The 18,335-nt window shown below is 37.5% G+C and overlaps 1 protein-coding gene across 1 annotated transcript; it reads left to right on the forward strand.

Annotated features, from left to right (window-relative positions):
• The first annotated feature begins 1,560 nt into the window (after positions 1-1,560).
• LOC128060775 (olfactory receptor 8H1-like) lies at positions 1,561-2,490 on the forward strand. The gene has a single exon (XM_052653154.1). The coding sequence runs from the start codon at positions 1,561-1,563 to the stop codon at positions 2,488-2,490; it is 930 nt and encodes a 309-aa protein (XP_052509114.1).
• The last annotated feature ends 15,845 nt before the right edge of the window (positions 2,491-18,335 follow it).

Genomic DNA, 18,335 nt, shown 5'->3' on the forward strand with positions numbered 1-18,335 from the left:
CCTGATACTCATTTTAGACATAACTTCCTGGCAAATTTTATGCATGATCAGGAGTTGAACAAAACTTTATTTGATTTCTTTTTGCCTCAGAATAAAACAAAATGAATGTGCTAAAATTTAAAAAGAACTTACCTCAAAGAAAACAAATATCGCCTCACAGAAATTTTCAACTGAAATGGTTTTCTGGTGTTATTTGTGAGAAAAATTGGAGTTTGACATACTGCTAGAGAGAAAATACTGGAAGAAAGTGTTTTTACACCGACTTGGCTGAAAGTAAGTATCATTCTCAAATTTGGAAGGTTTTAGGCAGGATCCAACAAAACGGGAACTTTATCAGCAGAATATGCATGCAGTTATCTTTTAGACCTTATTAAAAAGTGTCAGGATTTGTGGAAGGAGAAGTACAGAGTTGATATAATCAGGGTCTACAAGTCATTAGCATTTTTTAGAAATATAATTTTGGAAGAAATTTGTTAGTGGTCAAGTTAGAAAGATATCATATTTTTTGGAAATTAGTACTAACGTATGGTCTATCATTTTAATGCTCCCTATTAAAGTCCGCTGAGTTTGGATACTTGTCATTACCATTAAATAGTATTTGAAATGAAAGAACAGAACAACATAGTACATTAAAACTATTCTTTTATCATTCTTCATCATATAGCCAGCAGTTTACCCTTGGTTTTGTTGAAGTTAGTTATAAATAGGAGTATGGTATTATGGTGTGGTGTAGTGGTAAAGAATCTGCCTGCTATGCAGGAGACATGGGTTTAATCTCTGAGTGGGGAAGATATACTGGAGGAGGATATGGCAACCCACTCCAGTATTCTTGCCTGGAAAATTCCATGGACAGAAGAGCCTGGAGGGCTGCAGTGCATAGGGTTTGCAAAGAGTCGGACATGACTGAGCACACACACATGGTATTATGGACATACTCTCTGGAGTCAATCTATCAAAACGGAATTGCAGATTCAAAAGTTGGTAGTTCTACATCTGGACAAGTTAAATTATCTGTGCACTTTGTCTCATCAGAAAAATATGGCTAAAACAGTACTAAATATGATATAAAAATCTCATGGTATTATGGACATGCTCTCTGGAGTTAATCTATGGAGGCGGAATTGCAGTTTCAAAATTTAGTAGTTCTATATCTGGACAAGTTAATTAAACTATCTGTGCACTTTGTCTCATCAGAAAAATATGGCTAAAACAGTACTAATTATGATATAAAAATCTCATGAAATGCATTAATTAAATGCCTTAAAAGGAGCATTTAGGACCATATCAGGCTTATTCTAATTCTTCAATGAATTAGTTTTTGTTATACTATATTCAAATGTCAACTCACACCTATTTTTACATTTGGAAATCAAGGTAAGTTTTTGTCTCCACATACACTATACACACCTCCTTATCATCACTTCATGGAAACACTAAATTAATATAAATAAGTGATGTCATTCATACATACACAAAGTAATTTTTTTTTTATTTTTTGAAGTAATTCCTGCTGAATATCATCAACTTTGATTTCTCAACAGTTTGGAGCATTTGGACACTATGGGCAGAAGGAATATCACACAAGTGTCTGACTTCATCCTCATGGGACTGACAGACTCTGAAGAGATCCGGCTGGTCCTCTTCACCCTCTTCCTCCTGATATACCTGATCACTGTGCTGGGGAATGTGGGGATGATCCTGATAATCTACCTGGATTCCCGGCTTCACACCCCCATGTACTTTTTCCTCAGTCACTTGTCATTTCTTGACCTCAGTTACTCAAGTGTCATCACCCCTAAAACCTTAGACAACTTACTGACTTCCAAGCAGAATATTTCATACCTGAACTGCTTCACTCAGATGTCTTTCTTTGTCTTCTTGGGCGCTACTGAATGTTTCCTTCTCTCCTCCATGGCCTACGATCGCTATGCAGCCATCTGCAGCCCTCTGCGTTACCCGATTGTCATGTCCACCAGACGTTGCTGCTCCCTAGTCTTTGGATGTTATTTGATGGGCTTTATGGACTCTTTTGTTAATGGACTTTGCATGAGCAGATTGCATTTCTGCAAATTCAATATAATCTTTCACTTTTTCTGTGATCTATCCCCGATTTTAGCCTTGTCCTGCACTGACACACATGACATAGAAATCATCATATCCACTTTTGCTGGCTCCAGCCTAGTGCTATCTCTTCTTACAATAGCAGTGTCCTATGTCTCCATCGTGTCTACCATCCTGAAAATTACTTCCACTTCTAGTAAGCAAAAAGCTTTCTCTACCTGTGCATCACATCTTCTGGGGGTCACCGTCTTTTATGGCACTATGATTTTTACTTACTTAAAACCAAGTAAATCCTACTCCTTGGGAAAGGATCAGATAGCTTCTGTGTTTTATACTATTGTCATCCCCATGCTGAATCCACTCATATATAGTCTTCGAAACAAGGAAGTGAAAAATGCTCTCAGTAGAGTCATGCAGAAGACGAAGTGAGAGTCGCTCAGTCGTGTCCAACTCTTTGTGACCCCACGGACTATACAGTCCACGGAATTCTCCAGGCCAGAATATTGGAGTGGGGAGCCTTTGCCTTCTCTAGGGAATCTTCCTAATCCAGAGATCGAATTTGGGTCTCCTGCATTTCAGGCAGATTCTTTACCAGCTAAGCCACAAGGGAAGCTCAAGAATACCGGAGTGGGTAACCTGTCCCTGCTCCAGGGGATCTTCCAGACTCCAGAATCAAACTGGGGTCTTCTGCATTGCAGGCGGATTCTTTACCAACTGAGCTATGAGGGAAGCCCAGATAAAGGGTTCTGAACAATTAAAATAGCATTGAAGGTAAGTGTTCATGCTCGCCATTTTTTTTTTCTTATTTGTATTTTATTTCCCTTTTTTCTCTTTCCAGAAACAAACCGAACTATTTATTTATTTGCTTTCTTTTTTGAATGATTCTTTGCTTGATCTAATATGATCTTGGGCATTTCTTGGCACTATGGTCATGCTCAGTCATGTTTAACTCTTGGCGACCCCATGGACCATAGCCCACCAGGCTCCTCTGTCCACAGAATATTCCAGGCAAGAATACGGAAATGGGTTGTCATTTCCTCTCCAAGGGATCTTCCCAACCCAGGGATTGAACCATGCATCCTCTACGTCTCCTGCACTGGGAACAAATTTTGACCCTGAGCCATGGGAAGCCTTTTTCCTGGAATATGCCTCAAGAAAATAATTTGGAATGTTGAAACATGCTAAATTCATGGTGTTCTTTTAAGGACAACTGATTTGCAGAATGATGACGTATAGTTATTACCTTTTAAACAGTATCATACAAATTTAGAGAATTTTATTATGAAAAGAGGTCCATTTTAGGAACAGTAATAACAGTTTTAGAAATTATTTCATGTACTTTGTAGAGAAGCAATATAACAGAGTGATTAGTAGCACTTGCTTTGGAACTATCCGTTACAGGATTTCTTTTCTTGATTTGCAACCCTTGTAGCTCTGTAACATTTGAAAAAATCATTGAAACTTTTGGACTCGTTTCCTCAGCCTCACCAAGTAAATAATAATTCCAGATATATAGTGTTATTGTAGATATTATATCACACAATTGATGTAAAGCATTTAAGGCCTTACAAAGAAATGCTAACTATTAGAATGTTCACATCCTTGCTTATTTTTAACTTATAATGTTTTATTTTTTTCTTAAAGAATATTATTCTAATTTATAAATTATCTTTAGTTTACTTAAAAGACAAATACACAAACAACTAAGTAAATGCTCAACACTTCAAGATTTCTTCAAAAAACTTGGAAAATATAAAATTGGAAAAGAAAAAGTTTTTATATATGTTCTTCTGGGCATTCCTGTAGCCTTAGTGGTAAAAAAAAAATTGGCCTGCTAATGAAGGAGATACAGGCTGGATCCCTGATTTAGGGAGATCCTCCAGAGAAGGCAATGGTAACCCACTCCAGTATTCTTGCCTGGCAGTCCCCACAGACAGAGGAGGCTAATGGGCGACCGTCCATGTAGTCACACACATGTGTCGGACACAACAGAGAAGCTGAACAGCAGCAATAACATAATCTTCTGGGGGACTTCCCTGGTGGCTCAGTGGAAAAGAATCTACCTGTCAATGCAGGGGTTACCAGTTTGAGCCCTGGTCCCGGAAGATTCCCTGGAGAAGGAAATCACACTCGCTCCAGTATTCTTGCTTGGAAACGCCCATGGACAGAAGAAGCTGGCGGGCTAGAGTCCATGCGGTCACAAAGAGTCGGACACCAATTAGGGGCTAACAACAACAGCACATGCTCGATCGATAGTTAGTATGTACGTGGTATTGCATTAGATAAGTCGCATTTCTCTCATTTCCTATGAAGTTTTCAGCAGCTTTCTTTGTACTCTTACAAGTTTACCATTAGTTATTCTTCTGTCATTGAAATCTAGGGTGAATGTGTTTTTGGCAAATGGGAAAAATCCAGACTCATTTTGCAATGCTTTGGACATGACATGTGTGCAAATTCATCAAGTTAAAAATCTGCATGCAGTGATATTTCTTCAGTAGCTTTCTGAAAACACTTAAAACCCCTAAATGTGTGTGATGTGTCAAAAGCTTCAGAAAACTGCTTTTTTGGTTGAAATTCTGTGCATTTTAAAATAGCATTGCCTTTCTCATAATTCCCATAAGTTTGTTATGATTATTAAAAATAAATTCTTGAATTAAATTTTCACTCTGTTAATGGACATATAGCTTATTTCTACTTTCTGGCCTTTGTGAATAGTGTTGCAATGAACATTTGAGTGTATGCATTTTATGAATTATAGTTTTTTCCAGGTATATGCCTAGGAGTGGGGTTTCTTTGTCATATGGTTGTTCTTTTTGTGTTATAATCTTCATGATAGCCCACTGCTCCACAGTGACCTTGTCCCACTCCTTACCTGCATTAACTCATTCTGTATTATTCTATCAATCACGCTCATTTTGATTTGATGACTGACACCCTAACTCTTCTGTCCACACTAATAATGATAGTTCTTGGAATTTTTCCATTTTTCCCTTTCATTCAGAAATGTCCTATTTGCAGAGAAATGCATGCTTTCCTTCCTATTTTATTCTTAGTAAGAACATTCAAATGTGTACCTATTCCCTTCCCCCTTGTGAGTTTCATTTATTTTCCATAGCAGTTATCTGCATTTAAGCTTTTGTCGTATTTTACTAGCGTGTTTGAGTTCTTGTCTGCTGCACCTCACACTATCCTGTAAGTTTAATGAATGAGGATTCTTGTTTAGTTTGTTCAGCACCATCTCCCCAGCACCTAGCTCTAAACCTCAATGAATGTACCTGAAGGCTGCAATTTATAGAGGATGAAACTAAAGAACACAGTAAACCAGTGGTCCATGATCACTCACTAGTCAAAGAACAAGCTCACGTTTGAACACTGATAGTCTAACTCCACTGTTAATATTTCTCATCACCACTGATTGGACATTTTCAACAAAATGGTACTATGATTACCAGAACTGAGAAAATAAAATTCATTACTATATTAAAGAAAGTATTACATAAAATACCAGGGGCTGTTGAAAGGCTTATACTGTTGGCAGACATTTTCTAAAACATGCTAATACCAGCCAGCGTGATTTGGACAATAGTAGCTAAGTCTTTTCAAATGTCCAGGCCCAGCCCTATTCACAGAAGGAAAATTCCATTAAGCAAAGAACAGTCTTCCCAAAGATGATATTGTTCTAGGAAGAGAATCGGTAATAGTCAGAGTACAGGCTAGCTTGATGTAAAAATGGGATTCAGAAAGACTGGCTCAGCAAAGAAAAAAGTATCCTTGGTTATAAACTTCCAGATTTTGGCTGACTAGGATATGTGGATGAGTCTTTTTCACAACATAATTCTCGAAACTGGGCTTCCTTAGTGAATCAGTGGTAAAGAATTCTGCTGCCAATGCAGGAGCAGCAGACATGGGCCCTGGTCAGTAAGATCCCCTGGAGAAGGCCCAGGCTAGCATTCCCGCCTGGAAAATCCCATGGACAAAGGAAACCTGGTGGGCTACGGTACATGTGACCAAAAAGAGTCTGACACGATTTAGCGAATAAATGACAACAATCCTGCAAACTAAGTTTCTTTTATGTTGCTGATCATTGTCCTCCCAAATGCTGTCCTCTTCTGCACTGTTGAATGATTGATTTAAAAAAACATTATATTTGGTACATTTTATCACAAAGCCATCTGGTTTTGGTCTAATCTTCAGTATCTAAAGTTATTTGAAAGCATAAATTCACTTAAGTGCATGCATGAGAATGTTCATAAACACTATGAATGAAAGCCAAAGAATAGAAACAGCTCAAATGACCATCAAGTGATTCGTTGGAAGGTCAGATGCTGAAGTGCTGCAGCTGAAGCTCTCTTACTTCAGCCACCTAATGGGAAGAGCTGACACACTGGAAAAGTCTCTGATGCTGGGAAAGAGTGAAAGCGGGACAACAGAGGATGAGATGGTTGGATGGCATCACAGCCTCAATGGACATGAGTTTCAGCAAATTCCAGAAGTTAATAGAGGACAGAAAAGCTGCAGTCCCTGGTGTCACAAAGAGCTGAACATGATTTTGTGACTGAGCAACAACAAAATATTATTTACACAAGATGAAGGAAAAGAGATCATGGGAATTAAAAAAAAAAAGAATAAACTCCATTAAATTAAAGTCAGGAAAATAGAACACAGGAAAAATATATAGACAAAGAAAGCAAGACATACTTAAAAGATTTTCAAAGATGAACACCAAGCCAAAATAACAGAAACCATATCACAAGATACAAACAAGGTTTATTTTCCCCTGAAAAGAAAAAAAAAAATTTAAACTTCCTATAGAATGGATATAATGTATTCTAAGTCAATGAAAAATGATCAGTACTAAAGTACTTATTAAAGTCATATTTTGTTATTTATTAAATTATTTTTTATATAATTTTAGGAAATAAATTTCTTTAAAATTGCTTTACATTTTTATCTACCCATAAATATGATTTTTGTTTCACACTTGTCTTAGTAAGACAAACATTTCATGATTAGAATTGGTCTTCCTAACTTCATCAAATTTACAATAATTTATTACAACTGTTTTATACAAACCTACAAATCTGCTTCTGAAATTCTGGTGTATAAGCGGAGTTTCCCAGAAGAATTCCTTTCAAGTTTACTTGACAACTGACTTAATTATCATGAATTAATGAAATGCTGGGCTGGAAGAAGCACAAGCTGGAATCAAGATTGCCGGGAGAAATATCAATAACCTCAGATACGCAGATGACACCACCCTTATGGCAGAAAGTGAAGAGGAGCTAAAAAGCCTCTTGATGAAAGTGAAAGAGGAGAGTGAAAAAGTTGGCTTAAAGCTCAACATTCAGAAAGTGAAGATCATGGCATCTGGTCCCATCACTTCATGACAAATAGATGGGGAAACAGTGGAAACAGTGTCAAACTTTATTTTTCTGGGCTCCAAAATCACTGCAGATGTTGACTTCATCCATGAAATTAAAAGATGCTTACTCCTTGGAAGGAAAGTTATGACCAACCTAGACAGCATATTGAAAAGCAGAGACATTACTTTGCCAACAAAGGTCCGTCTAGTCAAGGCTATTGTTTTTCCAATAGTCATGTATGTATGTGAGAGTTGGACTATGAAGAAAGCTGAGCATTGAAGAATTGATGCCTTTGAACTGTGGTGTTGGAGAAGACTCTTGAGAGTCCCTTGGACTACAAGGAGATCCAACCAGTCCATTCTGAAGGAGATCAGTCCTGGATGTTCATTGAAAGGACTGATGTTGAAGCTGAAACTCCAATACTTTGGCCACCTGATGGGAAGGGCTGATTCATTTGAAAAGACCCTAATGCTGGGAAAGATTGAGGGCAGGAGGAGAAGGGGAAGACAGAGGATGAGATGGTTGGATGGCATCACCGACTCAGTGGACATGGGTTTGGGTAAACTCCAGAGGTTGGTAATGGACAGGGAGGCCTGGCTTGCTGTGGTTCATGGGGTCACAAAGGGTCAGACACAACTGAGCAACTGAACTGAACTGACTTAACCTTAAGCATACTCTCAATAAATATTACTTCTACCTTCAGTATAATTTTTGGAGTTTCAAAATGGACTAATTTATTTCTATGATTCTACAGTAATAAAAAAATACTTTGATAATGGAATAAAAATATATGATGTTGAGCCAAAGTGGAAAAGTCATGCCCATATACCTGGATGGAACATATTGTGTGAGCTCACATGGAGGTTCTTCACAGGGGCTCCAGAATGGAGAAGTAATTCACGATGTGTGCTGAAGACTTCCTATAATTAATGTGAGCTAACATCAATCTACAGAATTCCAGGATTATAGGTATAACAATAGGGTGTGAAACAAATCACAGAATGAATGACACCTGCAATACACTTAGATCAGTGAATATTTAATATGGATCAGTTTAAATGTAATAATCAGCATATTTGTAAATTGTTACATTGATGGACTCAGTTCAGTTCAGTTCAATCACTCAATCGTGTCTGACTCTCTGCAACCCCATGAACTGCAGCACGCCAGGCTTCCCTGTCCATCACCAACTCCCAAAGTTTATTCAAACCTATGTCCACTGAGTCGATGATGCCATCCAACCATCTCATCCTCTGTGGTCCCCTTCTCCTCCTGCCCTCAATCTTTCCCAGCATCAGGGTCTTTTCCAATGAGTCAGCTCTTCCCACCAGGTGGCCAAAATATTGGAGTTTCAGCTTCAATGTCAGTCTTTCCAATGAACATCCAGGACAGATCTCCTTTAGGATGGACTGATTGGATCTCCTTGCAGTCCAAGGGACCCTGAAGAGTCTTCTCCAACACCACAGTTCAAAAGCATCAAGTCTTCGGCACTCAGCTTTCTTCATAGTCCAACTCTCACATACATACATGACTACTGGGAAAACCATAGCCTTGACTAGATGGATCTTTATCAGCAAAGTAATGTCTCTTCTTTTGAATATATCTATCTAGGTTGCTCATAACTTTCCTTTCAAGGAGTAAGCATCTTTTAATTTCATGGCTGCAATCACCATCTGCAGTGATTTTGGAGCCCAGAAAAATAAAATCAGCCACTGTTTCCCCATCTATTTCCCATGAAGTGATGGGACCGGTTGCCATGGTCTTAGTTTTCAGAATGTTGAGCTTTAAGCCAACTTTTTCACTCTCCTCTTTCACTTTCATCAAGAGGCTCTTTAGTTCTTCACTTTCTGCCATAAGGGTAGTGTCATCTGCGTATCTGAGGTTATTGATATTTCTCCCGGCAATCTTGATTCCAGCTTATACTTCTTCCAGCCCAGCGTTTCTCATGATGTACTCCGCATATAAGTTAAATAAGCAGGGTGACAATATACAGCCTCGACGTACTCCTTTTCCTACTTGGAACCAGTCTGTTCTGTGTTCAGTCCTAACTGTTGCTTCTTAACCTGGATACAGTTTTCTCAAAATGTGGATCAGTTGGTCTGGTAGTCCCATCTCTTTCAGAATATTCCCAGTTTATTGTGATCTACACAGTCAAAGGCTTTGGAATACTCAATAAAGCAGAAATAGATGTTTTGTTGGAACTCTCTTGCTTTGTTGATGATGCAGCGAATGTTTGCAATTTGATCTCTGGTTCCTCTGCCTTTCCTAAAACCGGCTTGAACGTCTGGAAGTTCACGGTTCATGTATTGCTGAAGCCTGGCTTTGGGTATTACTTTACTAGTGTCTGAGATGAATACAATTGTGTGGTAGTTTGGCATTGCCTTTCTTTGGGATTGGAATGAAAAGGGACCTTTTCCAGTCCTGTGGCCACTGCTGAGTTTTCCAAATTTGCTGGCATATTTAATGTGGCACTTTCACAGCATCATTTTTCAGGATTTGAAACAGCTCAACTGGAATTCCATCACCTCCACTAGCTTTGTTCATAGTGATGCTTTGTAAGGCCTACTTGACTTCACATTCCAGGATGTCTGGCTCTAGGTGAGTGATCACATCATCATGATTATCTGGGTTGTGAACATCTTTTTTGTACAGTTCTTCTGTGTATTCTTGCTATTTCTTCTTAATATCTTCTGCTTTTGTTATGTCCATACTATTTCTGTCCTTTATTGAGCCCATCTTTGCATGAAATGTTCCCTTGGTATTTTTAATTTTCTTGAAGTGATCTCTCGTCTTTCCCATTCTATTGTTTTCCTCTATCTCTTTGCATTGATTGCTGAAGAAGGCGTTGTTATCTCTCTTGCTATTATTTGGAACTCTGCATTCAAATGGGTATATCTTTCCTTTTCTCCTTTTCTTTTTGCTTCTCTTCTTTTCACAGCTATTTGTAAGGCCTCCTTCGACAGCCATTTTGCCTTTTCAGATTTCTTTTTTTGGGGATGGTCTTAATCCCTGTCTCCTGTACAATGTCATGAACTTCGGTTCATAGTTCATCAGGCATTCTGTCTATCAGATCTAGTCCCTTAAATCTATTTCTCACTTCCACTGTACAGTCATAAGGGATTTGATTTAGGTCATACCCAACAAAGGTCCGTCTAGTCAAGGCTATGGTTTTCCCAGTGGTCATGTATAGATGTGAGAGTTGGACTGTGAAGAAAGCTGAGCGCTGAAGAATTGATGCTTTTGAACTGTGGTGTTGGAGAAGACTCTTGAGAGTCCCTTGGACTGCAAGGAGATCCAACCAGTCCATCCTAAAGGAGATCAACCTTGGGATTTCTTTGGAAGGAATGATGCTAAAGCTGAAACTCCAGTACTTTGGGCACCTCATGCGAAGAGTTGACTCATTGGGAAAGACTCTGATGCTGGGAGGGATTGGGGGCAGGAGGAGAAGGGGACAACAGAGGATGAGATGGCTGGATGGCATCACGGACTTGATGGACGTGAGTCTGTGTGAACTCCGGGAGATGGTGATGGACAGGGAGGCCTAATGTGCTGCAATTCATGGGGTTGCAAAGAGTCGGACATGACTGAGCGTCTGAACTGAACTGACATGAACTGAAGAATAGCAGGCATCCAGGAATGATAAAACACTCAGAAAATAGTACATTGGGTTTTGGATCCGAGAATCCACAATGACCAACAAAACCAGTCCCAAATTTCCTACCAGTGTCAAAAATAGATTGCCAGAAAAAGTAAAAATAGGTATACTTGCACCTCTAAATCATCCATAAAGCCCATCAGTATAAACATGTTTAATTTAGTCACGTTTTTCATCTGAATCTGGTATGACTCTAAATCTGATGAGAACTGCACCATTTTAATTTTTCTCTATAGGTTCTAAAGGCAGTATTTTGTGAAAATAGAATCCACCCAACTATATCTTCCTATTTGTTTCTTAGCAGGATCTAATGATTTCCTTTGTAGTCATGGAATGGTCAGTGATGAAGATGTTGGATTCAAATGGATGCATTTTGCTGTTAATAAAAGAAGGTATTACACTTAATTGTTGACTAGATTCATCATGTTAAAATAGCATGTCAATTTAAGTGATTTATTTTCTAGTTTATTTTTTGTTATATTCTTTACCATCTGTTTTCGTACTACATAGCTTTAAAATGAACAAATATGAATAACCGTAGGACTATTATAACCATGAAATATTATAGTGGAAAGGACACAATTAAATACTAGCTTTGCTATAAGGTGCATGAAGTGTCTTTTTATGTTCACAACTGTAAAAATGGAAGTAATCACATGTCACAAGATTGGGTTTGATTTAAATAAGAAAACAATATAAAATTATTTAATATTAAATGTTTCCAGATAAGTAAGAAATGACATAAATGAAACCTATATTTCAACATTTTGTGCAGAGCTGTTTGGTTAAACAAAATCATTTTATATCCATTTTTCTGAGAATTTTACTGTCCTGTTGATTTCCATTCAAGAACAGTGATACACTGAACAGCAGACAGTATTTTGGAGATTATGTGCCCATTTTGCAAAGAATAACAATGTGAATGTTAATTTTTTTCTAAAAATAGGTGTCATTAAGGTGTTCATGTTGGCCTCTGCAGCTTACCATACTGTTACTGATTTTCAAATTTTATTTTAGTAGCAATGTGAGGTGTTTCTATAGTCATATACTATTGTCTCTGCAAAGTTCTTGGATATATTTCTGTCAAAAACAAATCTTTTAATATATCATAGTTCTTTATGAGGTTTTTAAAATATTTGTGAAATTAATGTCACCAGATCATAGACAAAAAATAGTTTTTTACAAGTTTTTTGCTAAGAAAATAAAATCACTCTATTTGCCACAAAATTGTGTTTGATTTATTTTTTTCCTCTATATTATCACACTGTTTCTCATTTGGTGGTACACAAATAAAGGAAAGTACATATATATATATATATACATTTTTTCTAAAGTTCAAGAGTCAGTCGCATCTGAACTGAAATCTCAGCTAGTTACCGAAACACAACTAATTACTGGATTCATCACATTCAATCAGTTCAGTTCAGTTGCTCAGTCGTGTCTGACTCTGCGACTGCATGGACTGCATAATGCCAGGCCTCCCTGTCCATCACATTAAAGGGCAGGTTTTGGCATGTTACCTTTTATTTTTCCTTCAGCATGTCATAATTAAGAAGCATTAAAAAGTGATGAAAAATCTGCCATATACAGGGCTAGGCTGAATTCAAAAACTTATAAGTAATTTATATTTATGATGTTAAACAGACTACATTTTTATTGCATTTAGATGCCACGCATTAAGAAGAGAATAAATAAAAATCTTCAACTTGATGTTAGAAGAAAGCCACGTCTCTATTTTCCCAGAAACGTTCCCATAGATCCATTTAGAGGCTATTTCTAATGAATAAATAGATTGATAAGTGTAAGTTTAAGGACTTCCCTGGCGGCTCAGTGATAAATAATCTGCCAACCAATGCAGGAGACACAGGTTTGATTCCTGGGTCTGGAAGATCCCCTGGAGAAGGAAATGGCAACCCACTTTCATATTCTTTCCTGCGATATTCCATGGACAGAAGCCTGGCAGGCTACAGGCCATGGGGTTGCAAAAGAGCCGGATACGAATTAGGAACTAAACAACAAAGACAAGTATAAGTTTGCGATACCAAAAAATGCTCATTTGATTCTTAGAAAAGTCTAGAGAAAAAAAAAAGCTTCTGATTTCTGTATGAAAGTGTAGTTGCTCAGTCGTGTCTAACTCTTTGCGACCCCATGGACTGTAGCCCTCCAGGCTCCTCTGACCATGGGATTCTCCAAGCAAGAATACTGGAGTGGGTTGCCATTTCCTTCTCCAGGGGATCTTCCCCACCCAGGGATCGAACCCAGGTCTCCTGCATTGCAGGCAGACGCTTTAACCTCTGAGCCACCAGGGAATAAATCCATACAACTTACATAATAATTATAAGAACACAAAGAGACAAAAATAATAAAGTATAATTAAATATGAATTGTTATATTAAGAAAATTGTTTTTATTCAGTCACTAAGTGGTATCTGACTCTACTATCCCATGAACTGCAGCATGCCAGGCCTCCCTGCCACAGCTCAAAAGCATCAATCCTTCAGCCCTCCGGGTTTCCCTTGTAGCTCAGATGGTAAAGAATCTGCCTGCAATGCAGGAGACCTGGGTTGGATCCCTGGGTCAGGAAGATCCCCTGCAGAAGAATATGGCAACCCACTGCACTATCCCTGCCTGGAAAATACCATGGACAGAGGAGCTTGGTGGGCTGCAGTCCATTGGGTTGCAAAGAGTCAGGCATGACTGAGCGACTAACAGTAACAGCCTTCTTTCTGGACTAAACCTCACATCCGTACATGACTACTGGGAAGAACGCAGCTTTGACTCTATGAAGCTTTCTCGGCAAAGTGATGTCTCTGCTTTTTAATATGCTGTCTGAGTTTGTCATTGCTTTTGTTCCGAGAAGAGGACGTCTTCTCATTGCATGGCTGCAGTCAGCATCCACAATGATTTTGGAGCCCAAGAAGAGAAAATCTGTCACTTCTTCCAGTTTTTCCCCTTCTATTTGCCATGAAATGATGGGACTGGATGCCATGATCTAATTTTTTTTTCTTTTTAATGTTGAGTTTTAAGCCATCATAATAAAATCGTTTATAGAACATCAATTAATATACAAATATGTATTAATAAATTTGGGGCATCATCAAAATTACATTACTTTTTAAATTTTTGTGTTCTCTTTGTCACTCCAAATATATCTCCTTCTTTATTTCTTTTCCTATTTCTTTCTCTCTCAAATTCATGAACTATATATAGAAATATTTACTATAGAGAGTAAGATAAAAAAAAAAAAAAACAGGAATTAAGCAGGTAGAAATAAGCACGGAGAAAACAGATACAGATATGCAAGCAGATTTTGAAGACTGCACCATCATGTGGTCCTCTAAGGAAGCCATCACAAAATATATGTTCACAGACATGTACAGGAGAAATTTCAGGGACATTGCAGTTGAAGATTTGCTTAACTGATATGCTTATAATAAGACAACTATGAGAAATTATGAACTTTATTGGGAGCTAAAACCTTGTATTAAAATCTCAGATTTAGTGCTTACTGACAGCATATGCTTGGGAAAGTTATTTCTGAACCACCAAAAAAAAAAAAAGAGAGAGAGAAAAACTAATTGACCATAATTTTCAGGCATATCTTATTCTTCTACCTGAATATGATGTCATAGAAGGGAACACTTTTCAATCAGCTGCATTAACATATGGTTTATTAGGTTAAAGTATTAAACATTTGTGAATGATGCATATACATGAAATATAACTTCCAAACTTTATTTAACTCCAATAGAGTGAAAAATTTTAAATCACATTGAAAAATAACAGCATTTAGCTAGGTTTGATGCAGGATACAGGATGCTTGGGGCTGGTGCACTAGGATGACCCAGAGAGATAGTATGGGGAGGGTGGTGGGAGGGGGGGTTCAGGATTGGGAACACGTGTACACCCGTGGCAGATTCATGTTGATATATGGCAAAACCAATACAGTATTGTAAAGTAAAATTAAGTAAAATTAAAAAAATAATAAAAAATACACGTATTTGTTATATGGCACTAGATAGATATCAAAATACTCTTCTATTGAAATTAGACACAGTAAGTACCAATATTCTATAAGAAACTGCATTAAATGCATTAAAATACGTTTCACTCACTGAAATCTGTCTGTTCTGAAATTAGAGTGGTGAATCATCTCCTCTAAAAACTAGCCCTCCCATAAATGTCCTTTGAAGTTAACGGAGTGCTTAAAATTAGAATTTATAAATGGCATTCTGTGATCCAGTCTAAAAAACAAAAGCATATAAAAAGCTTGGCTTATGGACTTTTTAAGCTCAGAAAAGGAAAAGGTAAGAATTAGTATCATTTTTCAAAATAAAAGATATAAATGTTAAAAAGAAAATGTGGCTTGTCAATTTAAAATAATAATGTATTTATTTAAATTCTCCTGTTCTTCTGGCCAGTATAAATTTATAATAATCTTTGATGTCTCTGTTCTTACGTGAAGAGCTAAAAGATGAGTTTATTAAAGAAGGTATGCTTTATTCAAAATTATGCCCAATTACAGAATTTATTTCATTATCGGGCACTGGAGCTGTGACAGAGAAAAAGTATGATGTTTAGCTACTGCATCTGGTTTTTCAAACAGGCTTTTTTGTTAAGTGATATTTGAGAAAAAACAGAACTGGCTGTGTTAATGCCTTACTATTTCACTTTAATGGATGGGAACTAGAAATCATAATTTTTTAGCAAAATATAATGAATCTAAAAAACAAAAACAAAATATTTCCCAACACTCATGATAAAAAATTTAAAGTACCAAGTGTTGTTGGAAGCAGTATTACAGATAGTAACCTCAATAAGAAGGAAAGTTAGGAGGGCAGCTATTATGTATTATTGAGTGGCTACTAGAGGGTTAGGAATTTTATGCATATTACCTAATGTACTCTACATAGCAACCTGCAAGCTATATAATTCAGCATAATTTTGTATTAATAGATGGGAAAACCAAGGCTCAACTAGACATAAAACTTGACCAGAATCATGAAGTTCTTACGAGAACCAGGACTGAAGCCTAGATTTCTCTGACTTCAGACTCTGTACTATTTCTACATGATTGCATTAAAATTTCATTATGACTTGGCATAATTCAGGAAATTTTACAACCTAGAAACTGCATGAGATAGAAACTTTGAATAGTTTCTTTTTTTAAGCAATTAAGTTTATTAAGCCAAGAAGTTAAAACACATACACCCACGTACAAGTGGCTTTTAAATCAATTAACTGGCAATAAATACATTTAAAATTAGTTTGTATTCTTCTGTCAAAAATTTGTGATTCCAAAGTGTAATATACCCAATGGTTGGTTAATAGTTAATTTTTCTCCATTTAACAATTTTCATAAAATTTAAATGTAACTCCTTAATTGTTCTGCTCCCATACAGAACATTATCTTTCATCAAAGAAATTAATTGAAATTTCTAATTTACAATTCTGTTGACCAAAATATGTGTGGAATCCTTCTTATTTTCTTTGCTATGTTTCCTGAAAGGAGTATATTCTATTTGTAATAAAACTTTGATTTAACTCAAATCTTCTCTCTTGAATAGAAATATTAAGACACTTATTCCAGTTTCAAATTCAAAGGTATATTTTCTAAAATATCTTGCGAGTTATGAAAACACTTTCCTCTTACCTGTGGAAATGAACTCTTCACTCAAGATACTCTGTGAATATTATGCATTTATATTCTTATACTCCGCCATGTTCTCAAGTTCTTCTTAAAGTCTACAGTGAAGTCTCTAGAGGAAAGCACTCTACTTTCTGGGACAGAAAAGTTTCAAGATGAACTTTTTTCATTGTAAACAAGTGGATGCTTCTGGATAATGAACTACCTGATGAGAATGATTACATCAACATACTTTAATTTAAAACAATCCCTCAGTGGTAAAAAAAAATCTACTATTATAGGACTATTCTAAATTCTGGTCCTAAATAGCTGTATGCTATTAGGTTGATCCTCTGGAGAAGGAAATGGTAACCCACTCCAGGATTCAGTCCATGGAGTCACAAAAGAATCGGACAACACTTAGGACTAAATGGCAACAACACATGAGGTTGATAACCACAATTTTGCAAAGTCCAGTTGTCTCTTTCTGGAAGTAAAGCCTTTCTAATTCTCTTCTCTAAAACATGAAGATACTGAAATCATAACATATGACAAAATTTATAATTCTTTGTTGTTGTTCAGTGGCCAGGTCATGTCAGAGATTCTTTGTGACCACTTGGACTGCAGCACATCAGGCCTCCATGTCCCCCAACATCTCCCAAAGTTTGCTCAAGTTCATGTACATTGTATCAGTGATGCCATCCAAACATCTCATCCTCTGATGCTCTCTTCTCCTTCTGCCCTCATTCTTTCCCACATCAGGGACTTTTCCAGTGAGCTGGCTGTTCACATCAGATAACCAAAATACTGGCACATCAGCTTCAATATCAGTCCTTTCCACGAGTATTCAGGGTTGATTTCCCTTAAGATTGACTGGTTTGATCTCCCTCAGGAGAGTTCTCAGCACCACAGTTCGAAGGCATAAATTCTTTGACATTCTGCCTTTTTTAAGATCCAAATCTCACAACTGTATGTGACCACTTGTAAGATAATACCCTTGACCCTTGACTATACGGACCTTTGTCAAAAGAGTAGTGTCTCTTCTTAAATAAGGATAATTATATATATATATATGTGTGTGTGTGTGTGTGTGTATTGTAAATTTTAAAATACTATACTTTTAGTTCATTAACAGTTTAATGAGAGTAGACTTCCCTGCTGCCTCAGTGGTAAAGAATCCTCCTGCTAATGCAGGAGACACGGGCTTGATCCCGGATCTGGGGAGATTCCACTTGCCTCAGAGAAGCTAAGCCCATGTCCGTGTCCACAACTACTGAGCCTGTGCTCTGCTCCACAATCTAGGTTCAGCCCCTGGGTTGGGAAGATCCCCTGGAGAAGGGAACAGCTACCCACTCCAGTATTCTAGCCTGGAGAATTCCATGAGCAGAGGAGGCTGGCAAGCTACAGTCTGTGGGGTCACAAAGAGCTGAACACGACAGAGCAACCTACATGTTCACTTTCTGCTCCACAAGAGCAGAAGCCCACGCATGGCAGCTGGAGAGCAGCCGCCATCACCTACACTAGAGCAGAGCCCCTGCAGCAGCAGAGACCCAGCACAGCCCAAGTAAAGAGAGGCAGCTATATAAAAAAGCTCAGTAAGAATGATGAGATGTGAATACACAGATAGGAA

The sequence above is a fragment of the Budorcas taxicolor genome, chromosome 15 (assembly GCF_023091745.1).
Source record: "Budorcas taxicolor isolate Tak-1 chromosome 15, Takin1.1, whole genome shotgun sequence".
Classification (NCBI taxonomy): domain Eukaryota; kingdom Metazoa; phylum Chordata; class Mammalia; order Artiodactyla; family Bovidae; genus Budorcas; species Budorcas taxicolor.

Bases quoted from the DNA above. Each gene is read 5' to 3' on its own strand.
- LOC128060775 (XM_052653154.1), top strand. From the start codon at position 1,561: ATGGGCAGAAGGAATATCACACAAGTGTCTGACTTCATCCTCATGGGA.